Here is a 16,428-nt window from a genome sequence, read left to right on the forward strand (position 1 = left end):
CAGAAAAATCTCATATTTCTTGATAAGAAAGAGAGCTTCCAATAGTTGAATTTTGGACTTTCGTGCTCTTCAAGAAATCGAAGTTTTCTTTTGCATTCTACATCCTTTTCTCAAGAATTCCATCAAGAATTTGTAATTCTTCTTCAGATAAATAGTCATATCTTGAATCTCAAGTGAGATACTTTTATGTTATTATCTCAATTTTCTTCTTTTGATCATTTTCGAAGAAGTTGGACAAGGTCTAAGCTGTTTTGTCGAGTGATTTTTTGTAGAAATTTATTTATTCCTGAACTTCATTTAGATCATTTTGTCAGATTTGATCAACCGGAGGAATAATTTGATGATTATTTTCTTCATATATGATCATGCATACTTTGATGTCACAAAAGTATTAATGAAAGTGCACTTCATATTCTTGTGATTTTGAATAAGTTCCATTTTGATATTTGATCTCCCCATTTTGTCTGCAGTGCAAAAATAAACAAATAAATACATACATAATTAAATAGAAGAAAATAGAAAACATTCGTGTAGTGAAAAAAACTGTGCTTAAATAAATATTCATTCCTCTTTAGTTTGCTCAGAAGTCCATAGTTAGTGAAGCTCTCTAACGTCCGACAAAACAAAAACATACAAAAAAGTGAAGGAAAAAAGAAAGATAGTGAAAAAAGTAAAAAAGATGAAAGTCAAGAATCAAAATCTTGAAGTTCTTCCTTCATAATAAGAAATAATTGTTCAGCTGAAATTATCTCTTTACTATAGTTAACACCAAAATTTTCAGCACAAGTCACTTAACAAAATTGTTAGGATGAATTAATATTAATTTTCAGTCAAACAATAACGTTTTCAACATAAGACACTCAGATTCTTACAATTCTATTCTTTGTTGATAAAATTTAAGAAAAAAAAAAAATCATAAATTACAAACTCGAATAATAATAAGAAAAAAAAAGAGTTCGAGAAGTACAAACATAATCATGATGTATAAGTAAAAATTGAAAAATCTGAAACGTGAGACAAAAAAGAAAGAAAATCACATGATTTGAAACGAACAAAGTGAATTACTTTCAAACAATAGTAACTAAATTAAATATATTTTGCCATACTTATATACTAGGGTTTGACGCATCTAAATCAACCCTTTTTAGAAATTATACTAGGGAGTAACTAACAATTTTCTTCTTTTTGGTATATAGGAAAGAATTATAAATTTTTCTCCATATTTACTGATACTGAATTTTTAAAAAATAATTCCCAAACTAGAATCCTTTTGAGTCAATGCTCTCGTGGTACGAATCCTGCGTTCTCGCAACCATAGATTTTCTTACTTTCCCAAGTTACAGATCGAATCTAACGGTATATAGATCAAGCCATCATAACACGGACGGCCAGGATGAAAAATTGGAATCTAGGGCACGGATCCGACCAAACACAGAGACCTCCTCTTCTCCAATTTCAGCTCTATAAATCAAAGCCCTTTCGAGTCTCTTTGTCCTTCGCTGGGACTTGAGCGGAGTTAAGTGTTTTTTTACAGTGAGAGAAGAAAGCAATACGTCTATGTGTGTTGAAGAATGGCGAAGGCTCGCAAAGGGAAGAGCGAAGAGCAGAAAGGGGATAATTCTGAAGCAGTCGTTCGTCATCAGAAACTATGTCTCTCAATTGACATGGAAAAGCGTCGAATTTACGGGTACCTGTTCAAATCCTCGTGCTAATTTCAAGAAAACATCAAGATTTTAAAGACGAATTACATTGATTTTTAAAGATGAATTATATCCACTCTTGTTTTAAACCTACCCAATTTCAAGAAATTTTGAATTTTAGAAAGGTACAAGGATTAGACCGAGATTATTGATTCAATCTAGAGATTCACTTGTTTTTCTTGGAGAATCAAATTTAGGTCTTCAAACCTGAACTCAGCTGTTTTTGTTTATAATGTCATTTTCGGTATCAGGATTGTTCTTAGAACCCTGGACACTAGTACTAACTTGGGTGTTAACTTTTTGGGTTTTCAGTTACACAGAGCTTGATGTAGTTGTACCAGAAAATGGAATTTTGGGCTTGCACGCGGATAATTTGGTGATAGACAGTGTAACAGTTGATGGGGAACCTACAGAATTTGAAGTTTTCCCGCACTATTTAGCATTGGAAAATGGGGATAGATGGTGCTCTGTATCATCAACTACTTCAGCTGCTGATGCGTCTGGTTCAGTTTACTTGTCACATCTAGATCGAGAATTGCTATCAAATTTGCTGATAATGTGCAAAAAACCTGCGAAGCATGATATTGAAAAACAGGAAATGCATTTAGAGAATGGGGTGAACTCTTCAGCTGAAAACAATCAGGTTTTTGAGTATTTCTTTTAGTTTTTGGCTCTTCGCACAAGGTTTAGTGCTGCTGGATATATCTTTGATTCATAGATGTTGTGATCGGTATTGCATGTGTTTGTATGTTTATGATGGAAAATGACTTATTGGGAAGAGAACATTTTCCTGTATTTAGTTACTTGGAATTTTGGGAAATATTTTCTCCATGTAGATATTTTCCAGCAAAAGGTGAAAATGAGTTTTGTCACTGATGACTGGAATTCATTTTCTGTTCTGAAAAACTTTTTATCAGTGGAAGAATTTTCCACAACAAGGTGAAAATGAGTTGCATCAATTATGGGCTGAGATCAATTTTCTTCAGAAGTATCTCAACATAACATGTTTGGGTCTGGAGGAAAATGTTCTTCCAGAAAAGTAGGTGAGAATATAGTATCATCATTTTGTGTGGAAAATGATATCGCTCATCGTTCAGTGTTTGGTTGGGTATAAAAGTTGGTGAGATATAGTAATCGTACGAGGCATAGGATGGATCTGGGCATAGTGTTTTATTGATACTATCGGGTATTAAAGGTTGATAACAATACCAATTGCTATATCAACTAGTGCAAGCGAGATCAGATAATAATTGAAATATTTGCAAAGGATAATGATGTCATTTTGGTGGAAAACATTTTTCAGGTCTCCTTGAGCAGAACAGTTTCCATTATACCAAGTACACCCTATTTCATATCACTTGCTTCATTCAACATTTAGAGCCTATTTGGATTGACTTATTTTAGGTGCTTGTAAGCTAAAATAGCGTTAAAACACTTTAATAGTGTGTGGATAAAATTTAAAAAGTGCTTTTAAGTTAAAATAACAAAGATAAGCAAGAGTCATAAGTTAAAAATCCTAACTTACAAGCCAAAAGCAATAAGCCAATCCAAACAGGTTCTTAGATAGGTTTGTCTGGTATTGAGAAACGTTTTCCATGGAAAATATTTTACGTTGCGAGGTCATTTTTTGAATCATATTCTAGTGTTTTGTCGGGTACAGAGTAGGTGAAATATGACAAATACCAGAAGAAGTATAGTGTACAAGGATAGTAATTTGGTGATAATTTAAAAGTTGGTTATAGTGTGTAAATGTTGATTGAAGCATGCGTCTTCTCTTCCCATTTATGAGTGCACCTATTTTACATGAGCAAATGAAACTGAAAATGTTATTCCAGAACTTTAGACTCATCCTTAATATCAAAACTTTAGTCACATAATTTTCAAGTGAGCTGGCTTGAAATGTAGAATCTTTGTCCACACCTGAATTCTCTCAAAATTAAAGGGCCCTATTGAGATTAGAAGTTGCGATATAATTGAAGAAAATTTGTCTATATGGTCACTTTAATCTATGTAGAGGTTTTTCTGTTTTATAACTTTATCAGATTTCCTTTAGGATATTTAAGTAATGAGGTTTACGCTTCTGTGACTTATGTAGGTTATGTTGGATGCAGAATGTGAAGAAGGTCCGTATTGATTATTGGGTAGAGAAAGCTGAAACTGGAATCCACTTTACTGGTGACGTTCTACATACTGACAACCAAATTCGGCGTGCACGATGCTGGTTCCCCTGCATGGATGACAATTTACAATGTTGCTGGTAAGATGCAAGACTTGTTAAACTTTTGGTTGCTGTTTGAATTTAAGTTTACTATATTCATTCTTGTTGCTCCTTCTGCAGCTATGATTTGGAATTTACAGTGGCCAACAATCTTGTGGCTGTTAGTACTGGAAGCTTACTTTATCAGGTGGGGTGGATAAGTTACATCTCTTCTTCTGAGCTGTCTAGTGAGGTGAAAATCATGGTGAGGAAGTGAGGGGTTCTCGTAGAGGTTTGCATGGATTGTAGAGTATTCTAACATTAAAATCAGTGAGCTTTTTATCCTTAAAAGTCCATTAGACGTTACCTCTATGATGACAAGAATGGGTATCAGTTGGTTATTTTATGACAGAGCTATGTTGATGATTTTTAAGTATCTGTTTTTTCTTGATAAATATTTAGTAAAAGGGTAATTCCTGCATCCTTTGTTATAAATTTATAATCTAATTTTGTTGCCAAATTTCAACTTCTAAAGGCTTCTTCTAGCTATTTCTGGAAAATTTCCCTGCCTAGAACAGTTGCTTTAATTTCCATTTCCTTTGTGAGGAGTGAGAACCAAGAGTTGGACTAAAAGGTAAAAGATGGTGCCTCTCAGTAGTTGTTTCATTGCTAGTTATCTTCAAGTAAAACTATAGCTTGTTAGCTAGTGAGGTTGTATATAATGGATCAATTACTATAAACTGTGATGTCTGCATGACTTTTTCAATTTGGAACGAAGGGACAGCCTCCACGGCAGAAACAGTGCTTAAAATTAAAGTAAGTTCTTGGCATGATGCAACATATGTCTTCAGAAAAAGATTTTGGAAAAGTAGATGTTGCATTTGTAGTTCTTGAAGGTTGCTTTGCAGCTGGCCCTTCTTATGCAGTTTTCATGCCTTATTATTGTGCTGGCTGTGATTTTCTTCTGCCTGAACGCCATAAGGAATTACTTGGTGAGCAAATGTTGTCAAACTGCTAGGTCTTTCTTTATCTGAGGTTTTGTGCTGGTCATGGCCTAAGAGTAACTCTTTCACCCCTTCAATAGTCTCCCCCTTTGTGTCTAGGGATGTTATTTGGATGGATCGTGAATCTATGAATCAACTATATTTTTGTTCAGTGGTGGTAAAGAGAGAAATGTGAAAAAGAGCAAGATTTTTTCAACTTTGTTTAGTTTAAATCATCCTTCTGGAGCAATTTTGAATTCATTTTTGTCTTTGTTTGCTTTTCTTTTTTCCCAATGAGTTGTCCAGAAATACAGGACCAAATTTAGGGTGCTGATATCTAACTCCGTTTTCCTTTTTCTTTCTTTTCCCCTGTCAGATCTGGACCAAGGATGTTCCTGCGCGTAAAACTTTTGTCTACAAACTAAGTACTCCTGTTAGTGCTCGATGGATATCCTTGGCAGTTGCACCATTTGAAATTCTTCCTGACCCTAATGTTACTCATCTCTCACATATTTGTCTACCTGCTGACTTAACAAAACTGCGGCACACTATAGGATTTTTTCACAGTGCTTTTAGGTATGTAACGACTCCTCATGGATTCATCTTTAATTGGGCTTCTTTCCGTTTATCCTCCCTGCCCAACACCCATTGTTACTCATATTCAATCTGTGGACCTCAATGTAAATCTCTTCATTGGTTTTGATCAGCTACTATGAGGACTACCTTTCTGCATCATTTCCATTTGGGTCATACACGCAAGTTTTTATTTCTCCTGAGATGGCAATATCTTCAGCAAGTATAGGAGCCTCCTTGAGCATCTTCAGTTCTCACTTCCTATTCGATGGGAAGGTCATTAATAAGGTATGGTTGTATAATGAATTGGGAAAGTAACACAGTAAATTTTGGATTTTGACCTTCAAAATTGGAGAAAAGCTAGTGAACAGTCAAAAAGGAAATATGCAGCAGTGGCTTGTGCGTTTCTGTGCTTTAAATTTGCAATGTTTTTTGCTTCAATTCATGCCTACGTATTATTCTGTTGCCCTTTGTTGTTCTTCTCCCCAAAAGGATGTAGGTGATTTGTGTCTTGCATTAATAATTGGTTTTCAAGAGAACATCTTGGTCATTTTTCCTCTTCCTTGTTATTTCTTTTGATGGGTTCAGATTTATTTAACAGACCATAGATACAAGGATTAAACTTGCTTATGCCCTTGCAAGACAATGGTTTGGAGTGTATATCACCCCAGAAGTGCCAAATGATGGTAAGCACAACGTGTTGCTCCAATGTCTTGATATGAAAGACGACCAACATATTTAACTTGTATATCTTAACTATGCATCATTGATGATCTCAGATTGGTTGTTGGATGGTCTTGCTGGTTTCTTGACTGACATGTTCATCAAGAGATTCCTTGGCAATAATGAAGCACGCTATAGGAGATACAAGGTTTGCTTCTGCTTTATGGTCATAATTTTCTTTCTTTTCTAAATGATGGTGGTGTTCAAGTCAGCTTGCGCCCACCTCGACTATCCTCCTATCAACACTGGTACTGAGTACCTCTGCCATCTACGCTTAGGTAGATGAGAAGAAATCACCTATGTTTTTGCCTTAAAAGCCAGGCTTTGAACTTGAAATCTCATGATTATCCTCCCACTTCATTGATCACTGGACCACACTCTTCTATTTTATGGGTCTGCATTCGCAAGCAACAAGTCTATTTTTGCATTTTATTTGTTGTTCTGTCAGCTATCTATAGATGGAAGCTTACAGCTCTTTTAGGCTCATAATGTCACAATGCCTATTCATATGACAAGCAAAATAGGCACATGATAGAGTAAGAGTGAAGCTTTTAGGTTCATCAGTTGTGTTATTTGTGTTGATTGTCCGTACTTCTCATACCTAGCTTCTCTCTCAATGCCATATTTAAAAAATAGTTTGATAATTTAAGGTCAAAAGCTTTGTCTTGATATTTGCATGCTTTCTCTCTTCTCTCTCTCTCTCTCTCTCTCTCTATATATATATATATATATATATATATATATATATATATATATATATATATAACCATGGTGTTTGGGCCAGTTTCGCGCACATATGTGTACACACACACACATGCATATATATATGCGAGTGTGTTTTTCTTTCTTGATCTTACTTCCCCATGGTTTGCAGGCTAACGTTGCTGTTTGCAGAGCAGACGATAGTGGTGCAACTGCCTTAAGTGCTGTTGCTGCTTCAAAGAATTTGTATGGCACCCAGTGTATTGGTTTATTTGGAAAAATTAGATCTTGGAAGTCTGTAAGTGATGTTGCCCTTCATTGTAGTTAACAAAATATAATGTACCAATCAGGCCTGATCTTGGAAGTCTGTATTTGTCTTAATAGGTTGCGATTCTCCAAATGTTAGAAAAACAGATGGGACCTGAGTCATTTCGCAAGGTATGGGCCTTATAGCAATTTTTATTTTCTGTTACCACTTTTATTCTCGGAAAAGACATCTTATCTTATGGCCTCTCTATTTTATTTCTGATAAATTAGCTTAGCTTAGCTGAACACTGTATAAAAGATATTTAAGTCAAACACCTACAAATTTGTATATCCTTTCTGGCTGGTACAATCCTAAATCTCAGGTTCCTTCCACGTACAGATTAAAAGTAAACCAACCATATTATAGCTCATCAGTTCGTCAACCTGATCAAAAAATTATTATAGCTCATCAACTCGTCAACTCTAGTTCAATAATATTTGCGTTAGAAAAGAGTATGAGATTTTTTTTTCCTTATTTGATCAGTACCAGGTTTTCCATTGATTTATCTATGGCTGTGAAGTTTCTTGTATCTTAATAAAAAATGAAATATTTCCGGTTGTACTAGAAGTTGTGTTTTATTTTCATCTCAAGAAAAAGAGATGTTTGGGATAGGAAGAACAGATCTTAATTAGTCAAATTATTAGCTTGGGTCTGCTATAGTTTATGAAGTACACATGCTTGTGACGACAAACAAAATGCTTTGTGAATTTTTTAGAACTAAATATTATAAAGTGAATTGTGATACACATGTCAAATTAACTTTGTAAAATCTTTGCCTAGTAAAATGATCCACTTAATATGATTCAACTTTTTTGATAATTTTTTCATTGGGTTGCCTATAGTAATCCCCATCTTTCTAAAAAAATGCCGGTTACTTGGCTGACATTTCATTTGCTCAGCCCTTTCTACCGACTTGAATATGCATATAGATAGAAGAAAAGGTATTGACTGTAGAGATACAACACCACTTGCATTCTTGCTCTCTTGTATCTCGTCACGGTCTCTCTCCTCTTCATTCTCTGCGCTCTTATGAGAATTCTTTGCATCAGAAAATATATAGCTTTTGGAATCAGTACTATCTCCATTCGCTATGCATCTCTTGTTGCCGCTTCAATTCCATTGGAGTTGTTGCACAAGATTTGTTGATGCAGTTGCAATGATGCACCGTGAATTCCTGAATCAGTCATGTTAAGGGAGGCACAATATTTTATTTTTCTGTTCTGTGTTGGGGAATCTGATGTTACAAGGTTTTTCGGTGGTATTATGGTTTTTTACGGACACTTACACTCCTGTTTGGTAGAAAAGAACATGCTAGGGATGCAAATATTTTTCAGGGTTGTTCCATATGTATTATTGATAAGAGAGAACCTTAACTGAAGAATAGGATAATACTACTGATACAGTGTGTCTGCTCTCCCTGGTAGAGAAAGGCAATACTCTTTGGAGATAGATTATGCTGTTTAAATCACGTAAAATATTGTAATGGAAAAGGCGGTCTTTTGTATGTTTTCTTTTATGAAATAAACATTTATCGTTTATGGGCAATCAATAAGATGCAAATAGTGCAGCTATTACAAAAGACACCAAGTATAAAAGTGATTTTGTAACTCCATACCTTAAAGCCTATGCTAAGGATAGGTAGTTAACAAAATCCAAGAAGGTGTCCGTAGGGTCTTTTGTATGTTTATAGTAGTAGTATGTAATGATTCGACTGTCTTATCCTTAATTTTTGCAGATTCTTCAGCAAATTGTTTCCCGGGCTCAAGATGTAAATCGATCGTTGAGAACCCTTAGCACAAAAGAGGTTTTTTTTCTTTCTAATTCAGTTCTTGAAACCATTTTGGAATAGTTTCTCTCTCTCTAACGAAGTAAGAAATCAGCTAGCCTTTTAGATACAGTTTCCTGTATTTCAGATGAAGCATGCGTCTTCAAACAATTGTCTGCCAAAATGCATTTAGGACCAATTCAGTGATTGTGCTTTGCATGCTCTGAAAGTTTTGCCTTGTCGTTGATGTTATCTTCACTATTTTTTTGTCCTAGTAATGCTAATTAAGTGGACCACATTTGCATCTTCATCACCTTTTGACGTTAGTGTGACTTTTCTCATCTGATTTTGCGCTGCAGTTCCGGCACCTTGCCAACAAGGTCGGTAATCTTGAGCGCCCATTTCTTAAAGAATTCTTTCCACGTTGGGTCGGATCATGTGGCTGTCCAGTGCTGAAGTATGATTTCTCCACGCTTCTGTGCTTCCTTTGAGTCAGGCATTGATTTGTTCGACTGACATCTGTTTGCTCTTTTGTCTTTGGTGCCTGAACAAGGATGGGATTCTCCTATAACAAAAGAAAGAATATGGTCGAGCTAGCAATATTGAGGGAATGCACAGCTAGACTCGACTCAAGTGATACTATGACTAATGGTAAGCCTGACTCAGAAAAGCTAGAAGGTGATGGCTGGCCTGGCATGATGAGCATACGGGTGCATGAGCTTGATGGCATGTACGACCATCCAATTCTGCCTATGACTGGAGAACCCTGGCAGCTTCTTGAATTTCAGTGTCATTCTAGACTTGCAGCAAAACGGTTTCAAAAAACCAAAAAGAGTTCTAAACCCGATGGTTCAGATGATAATGGTGACACTGTGGCTAATGTAGATATGCGTGCAACGTATGTTTGATGTATTTATGCCTTACTTACTCTTCTCTTTAAACATTTTTTTGTTTCTTCAGCATTTAGTGTATCTGTAAATTTATTCTTACTGTGAATTTACAGCTCTGATTCCCCGTTGTTGTGGCTCCGGGCAGATCCTGAATTAGAGTATCTTGCCGAAATTCATTTAAATCAACCAGTACAGATGTGGGTAAGTATTAACCTGTGTTATTCATGAAGTGCTGTTTGTATTTTAATGTTCCTAGCTTAAATTTTCATTCTATTTGTTTTTAAAAAGCTAATCCTTGTCTCTTTCTCAAAAAAAAATATTTCTTTCTCAAAAAAAAGTTAATCCTTGTGACAAATGTTTGGTCCAAAGATAAATCAATTGGAGAAGGACAGAGATGTGGTTGCTCAGGCGCAGGCTATAGCAACATTAGAAGCATTACCGCAACTTTCTTTTTCAGTTGTTAACGCTCTCAACAACTTCCTTAGTGACTCTAAGGTGTGCTTTCATCATTAGCCACTTGTTTTTATGCTAAGCCTGGTAAAATCATTATATACGTTCTATTTTGTTTTCTAATACTTGGGGATTGCTCAGGCCTTTTGGAGGAATCGAATAGAGGCGGCGTTTGCTTTGGCTGGTACAGCATCAGAGGTAAGTGTCTTTTCTCTTTTTTATTCAGACTAGTAGTTTATTTTTCAACAAGTGCAGTTTCAGTCTTTTCGGCTACCATGTTGTCCTATTTTTTTTTAGTACCCTTCTAAGCATTGTGTTCATTGATGCTTCTGATTTTGCGTTGCTATTGGATTATAAGATCTCTCCGTTCTCTCTGCCTGCAGACCACGATTGCTCCATTTGTTATGAAATATGAAATTTATGGGTTCCGAATCATAATATTAGTGCCATCTAACTGACTTGAGACTTCATTTACACGACTTTGAATTCTGGGTACATCAGTTGACCTTGATAAAGAGACCTAAATGAAGATGGGAGAGTAAACAGTTAACAGGACATCCTTTCCTCATGACACTTCTTTTCATACGGTAAACCCAGACCTCAAACTCTTCCGTATTCTGGTGTCTGACAATGGCACGTTCTCACATTTGCTCCCTCGGTGATTTGAATCCCTGAACTTTTTGGTTGAAGGTGGGGAGTTTGTACCACTAGGCTATCCCTTTTTCTGATCCATTTGTTGTGATTAAAGAACTTGCATCTCATCTATGAACCAAAGCCCTTTTGTCTTCGTGATGGTATGCCTCATGTTCTGGCGTTGTTTGACATCTATATTCGTGCTCAATAGTTCAATTTAGGTGTTAACCATAGAGAAGGACGTCATTTTAAAGCTGAATTGGGTGTTCAAATGACTTAAAATTAGTTTTGATTTTGTGAATTGGACGTCTCACAAGCACATTTGAAGCTATTTGTGAGTCTCCTGGATAAAGATGTAAGTTAAAGTTATTTCCCTTGAGTATGTCGTCGTCAGAGATTGGTTAATGAATGCTCACCTTAATGCATGAGGCGTGGATTCTCTTCTCTTCAATTGTGTTTGTGATTTCATGTTCTTTGACAAGGCCAGATGTTTCTAAGGAACAATGTTCATTTTGTACTTCCCTGATTTGTGGTTTTCTTTTCTTATCTTAACAAGATTATATTGGTGTGCCTGCTTCATGTTAAACAATATTTAATTTCATGGTCAGGAAACTGATTGGGCTGGCTTGACTCATCTTGTTGCATTTTATAAGACTCGAAGATTTGATGCCAATATTGGACTTCCCAAGTGAGCTCTGCATATCTTTTTTCTAGCATCTTCACCAATTTTCGGCAATTTGGAATTCACATGTTTTTCCCTTTTCCTTTTTTAGGCCAAATGACTTTCATGATTTCCAGGAGTACTTTGTACTAGAGGTAATGCAATGAGGTAGGATGTGAATTGTATGCATATAGTTGTGAATCAGTGTGCAGGTTATCTTAAATTAGACATTAGTAATTGATTTCCGATCTTTTGATAGCTGAAGCTGGAGGTTTGGAAGGTTTTATCTTTGTCTACATTCCTTCACTCTGCATACTTGAGATATCTCTCTTCATGTTCTTGTTCTTTAATTTCTATTATTATATCACACACGTGGTGTGTCATACGCTCATGCTTAATGTGCACTTAAGGTGTTTATACTCTTGAGTGTCTATGCTCATGCTTATATATGTGCTTTTAACTTTAACTATTCTTTGTGCTGTTTGTTTTTAATTCAGGCTATTCCACATGCTATAGCTATGGTTCGAGCAGCTGACCAGAAAAGCCCTAGGGAAGCTGTTGAATTTGTTCTACAACTTCTGAAGGTGGTCATTATAGTGATTCTACCGGCATGTGCTAGTTGCTTATGTATGTGCATTTTACATATCAGCTGTTTTTGTTTCATGCAGTACAACGACAACAGTGGAAACCCCTACTCTGATGTCTTTTGGCTCGCTGCGTTAGTCCAGTCCATTGGTGAGCTTGAATTTGGACAGCAGGTATTTGTCACTTTCGCGAACTTGCCAATCTGCCTGATGAATTGCCTGCACTTTTCTCTTCTACTCAGATTTTTCTTTCTCTTATGTTTTTTTCTCAAGTATTTAATGACAGTTAAGCATAAATTTGGTAGGAGCATTTTTATTTTTCTTCTGTTCATTCACTTCTACCACATTCCACGATGTTTCCTGAATGCGAGTTACATTGGGTTTCAGGGCCGTTTTCTTCCCAAGTTAGCTTTCTTATCACTTAAAACATAGATTACCTTTTTAATTATTGTCAACCTGTTGGCATGTTGCAGAGCATTGTCTATTTATCATCCCTTCTCAAGCGAGTTGATCGGCTCTTGCAATTTGACAGGTGCATTATTTTCTGAATTATTGGATAGGGTGGGCTAAGTCAACTAGCTCTTATCTCCGGTAAAAAAGTTTAGTAAACTAGCTTTTATCAACGATTTGAGAATGATGTAACAGGTTGATGCCAAGTTACAATGGTATTTTGACAATTAGCTGCATCCGATCTTTGACCCAAATTGCACTAAAGCTGTCAGAGTTTGTTCCTCTTGTAAGTAATTTCCCTTTCATCTGGTATCCCCTCTAGAAACTGGCATAAGTAGATTATCATTATTGGTGGTTGCAGGATCGTGTCATTGAGCTCATTAATCCATTCCGAACTTCGAAGACACTCTGGAAAGTTCGGGTTGAAGCAAGCAGATCACTTCTTGATCTTGAGTTCCAGCGCAATGGGATTGATGCTGCATTGACATTGTTTATTAGATATTTGGATGAAGAGCCAACTTTAAGAGGTTCTGTGCAGTTAATAGATTTATTGGCCAGATCATTTATTTCTGTTGATGAAATACAGCCCAGTAGTTCAATTTACGATGTTGATTTCTGTTAATTTGTTGAATAGAGCCATAGAGGTGCAGCAAGTAAATAATTTCTGTTTGATCTCAGGTCAAGTGAAGTTAGGTGTGCATGCCATGCGTTTATGTCAGATTAGAAATGAATCTGATTTTGACAGTGATGTGAAGGGTGGAACTCTCGTTGCTTTATTGCGCCTGCTTGAGAGCCCAACCTCGTTCAACAATGTTATTCTACGTCATTACTTGTTCTGCATCTTACAAGTCCTTGCTCGAAGGTGCTTATTCCTTCATTACCTGTTAATTTGATGGATTTCTGGTACTTCAATCTGGTCTGCTATCTGCTGGAGATGGCAAGGAAACATGTTTTCTTGCTCCCTTTGGTTTTATAGATTTCTAATTAAAGCGTCTTGTGTTCCCTCAAAAAATTGCTTAGTGTCTGAAATCATTTTGCCGGTGTGACTTACATGGTAATCCTCCTTTGTCACTTGTGACATATTTATGCATGATATAAAAAAGTGAAAGAGAACGAAATACTACATGGATTATGCGAGTGAGGTTGTGTACCTCAAAGCATGTTAGAGACTGTGATAATACAATTCCTTAGGAAAAATTGTGTTTTATTATTAGAGCATTTCTGTGTTTACTTTTTCGGACCTATTACACTTTGAAGTTTTTCCATCAGTCTGTTCTATTGGAACACTAACTTTTCTGGTATTCAGTTAGGTAAAAATTTTATGGTTTACTGTTTGAAATTTATTTTCTTTCAGAGCACCGACACTGTATGGAGTGCCAAAAGACGAAACTTTGAGGATGGGGCATGCAGCATTTTGCAGCAATCTTAAGAATATTTTCGCTGATCTTGTCAAACAGTCTAAACCTCCTGAATGTCCTCTGGAGAACCTTGAAGATATACTTGATGGTTCAGCCATTGCAGAAGCTCCTCATGAAGCAGATGCTCCTCCGGGCAATGAAAATGCAAAAGGTGCTACTAGCTCAGTACCTGATAGTTTATTTGTATCAGAGGTCTGGAAAGACACGGAGGATGCTTTATTGAGTAATGAAATTACAAACACTGCTACTGGCGCTATACCGGATAGTTTGGTTGTTACAGAGGTCCAGAATGAGGCAGATTCACTGAATTTTAGGCATGGAGTAATGCATCCAATGGGTGACCTCCCACTCGCTAGTTCTGCGGCTCTTAGAGAAGAACCTGTCTTACCTGACAATGAGCAAACAAAGCCAATGGTGAGCCTGTTACATGAGACTGCAGTTATGTCCATGGGCCCCCCAGCAGCCGATAACCTTGGAATCCGTGATCAAGGGCAGCCAGTAATCAATCTTGGACGAGATAATCCAGGAATTTCTGAACCTTCCAGAGAACCTGATACTGTTTCTGCAAGTCATGGAAGAAAGAAGCCTGTTTTCAAGATTAAAGTGAAAAAAACTGTCACATCTTCTCGAGCCGAGGATCATGAAAATGCAACGATGGACAAATCTCAAGATGGTTTTCGTGATGTTGACCGTGGGGCAAGTAGCTCAGTTTCTGTTGATGCACCTCAAAGAAATGTTGTTGAAATAATGAGCAGTGGTGGTAACCAGTTCCCTGAGGATGTCAACTCTTGTCATGATGTTGGATCTCATGTTACTGCCAGCATTGGAAGTGCCAAAGTTGCAGTTGAAGTTGAAGAGCTAACGAAGGAGTTGCAATGCACTGCCGAGTCGAGCAAAGTTTCTTTGGGGCCACAACTTGATGATCACTTATCAACGGGTATCACGAGATTTGATGATCCCGAGGCTGAACCACATAAATATGCAAGTTTACAATCGCTGACTATGCCTAACATTCCAGTTCACGGCAAAGTGAAGGAAAAGAAGAGAGACAGAGGAAAGAAAAGAAAGCTGGAGGGGCGCAAAGATGATCCAGAGTACTTGGAGCGAAAAAGGTTAAAGAAGGAGAAGAAACGGAAGGAGAAGGAGTTAACAAAGATCTTGCAAGACGAGGCAAAGGCTTCAACGTCCTTGGAGAGTCGGAGGAAGAACGAGCAGGGAGGCACTAAAGCAGAGACAATCAAGAATGATCATAAGACAAGTTTAGTGGAGCAAGAAAGTAGAGAAGATGAAGCTGAACCCAGACAGGTGATGAATGGTGCAGAAGCAAAGGCAACCTCTTCGGGTTTGTCTAGTAGGAACGAGGATATTGGGGCTGAAGGAGCAAGCTTGCAGTTGAAACCCGGGGGCTCTAGTGGGGTGAAGTTAAACGTAGATAGAGGCGATACGAGTGTAAATGCTGCGCCACCTACTTCTTCACATAAATTTAAAATTAGGATTAAAAACCGAACGCTTGGTAAATCATGATTTGTGTGGTAAATAAATTTCCTTGTAGAAATAGGTAAATTAGTTCTATTCAAGTGTAGCTTTTATCATGCAAGAAATTTACTTGTAGGAGTCTTAATTACATGTACTAATAAAAAGGTGTGCGCATTGTTTTGTCTCTAGTGTCAAAGGTGTTCAATCTTGGGGTTGTGTATTGCATAATCATTTGTTTGTTTTTTCACTAGTAAGTGTACTTTGATGTCAGAATATCTCGTAGATCTTAGATTAAATCATTTTTAAATGTTTTGTGTCTTTGAACTGTTGAAAAACTCTAGTGAGAAAGTGTTTTCCATAAAAAAATATTCTCTTATTTTGGAATTAGTAGTTTTTTTTTATGATTTTCCTTATTTTCTCCTCTGGTTCGTCTGGCTATAGAGCTAAAAATGGGGGTTTTGGTGTTTATTTCGGCCAAATGTGGTGGTCATGCAGATTCAATTTATCTGACGGTGTTTGGTGTTTGATTTAACAAAAAATGATTTAATTTATGTGATGATGTTTGATTTAACAAAAAGTTTTTTTTTTAAATAAACAAATTGTAGTTTTGAGGCTAAACTGGTGATTCTTTACCCACATAATCTAGGACTATTTAAAATCGAATCGATTTTTTTTTATTGGTTTATCGGTAATGGATTATTAATTTAGTGGTTTTGGTAATAGTTTTAATTTTTTTATTATCGAGTTATCGATTCTTAATAGTTTAAAGTTTTTTGTTAACAGGTTAACCGTTAACCCGATAGTAACTTAATAATTTATATTTATTACCATTCAGTATATAAAGTCCTTCACTTCTGATTTGATTTTCATATTTTTATTTTTTGATGTCTCAAACTCTTGGTTATTCTACAATATT

General features: G+C 36.4%; 1 protein-coding gene across 2 annotated transcripts; it reads left to right on the forward strand.

The window, feature by feature from the left end:
* Positions 1-1,471: 1,471 nt before the first annotated feature.
* LOC129896178 (transcription initiation factor TFIID subunit 2) lies at positions 1,472-15,700 on the forward strand. 2 transcript variants are annotated; one of them, XM_055972016.1, is made up of 25 exons: positions 1,472-1,687; positions 2,013-2,343; positions 3,812-3,957; positions 4,039-4,105; positions 5,257-5,456; positions 5,588-5,741; positions 6,055-6,139; positions 6,233-6,324; positions 7,051-7,176; positions 7,263-7,316; positions 8,921-8,989; positions 9,310-9,407; positions 9,504-9,848; positions 9,954-10,041; positions 10,210-10,335; positions 10,432-10,488; positions 11,532-11,611; positions 11,697-11,739; positions 12,082-12,168; positions 12,253-12,342; positions 12,642-12,700; positions 12,814-12,904; positions 12,980-13,145; positions 13,297-13,480; positions 13,973-15,700. In XM_055972016.1, exons 1-25 carry the CDS (start codon positions 1,572-1,574, stop codon positions 15,558-15,560), a joined length of 4,542 nt encoding a protein of 1,513 aa, XP_055827991.1. In that variant the 5' UTR covers positions 1,472-1,571; the 3' UTR covers positions 15,561-15,700. The 2 variants fall into 2 exon arrangements, with proteins under 2 accessions (XP_055827991.1, XP_055827992.1); XM_055972017.1 differs by lacking the exon at positions 1,472-1,687 and having other exon boundaries at positions 2,257-2,343; positions 3,796-3,957.
* Positions 15,701-16,428: the final 728 nt, after the last annotated feature.

The sequence above is a fragment of the Solanum dulcamara genome, chromosome 7, assembly GCF_947179165.1.
Source record: "Solanum dulcamara chromosome 7, daSolDulc1.2, whole genome shotgun sequence".
NCBI lineage: Eukaryota > Viridiplantae > Streptophyta > Magnoliopsida > Solanales > Solanaceae > Solanum > Solanum dulcamara.

Bases quoted from the DNA above. Each gene is read 5' to 3' on its own strand.
- LOC129896178 (XM_055972016.1), top strand. From the start codon at position 1,572: ATGGCGAAGGCTCGCAAAGGGAAGAGCGAAGAGCAGAAAGGGGATAAT. The intron at 1,688-2,012 runs GTACCTGTTCAA...TTGGGTTTTCAG, and splicing joins GAAAAGCGTCGAATTTACGG to TTACACAGAGCTTGATGTAG. The intron at 12,343-12,641 runs GTATTTGTCACT...GGCATGTTGCAG, and splicing joins AGCTTGAATTTGGACAGCAG to AGCATTGTCTATTTATCATC.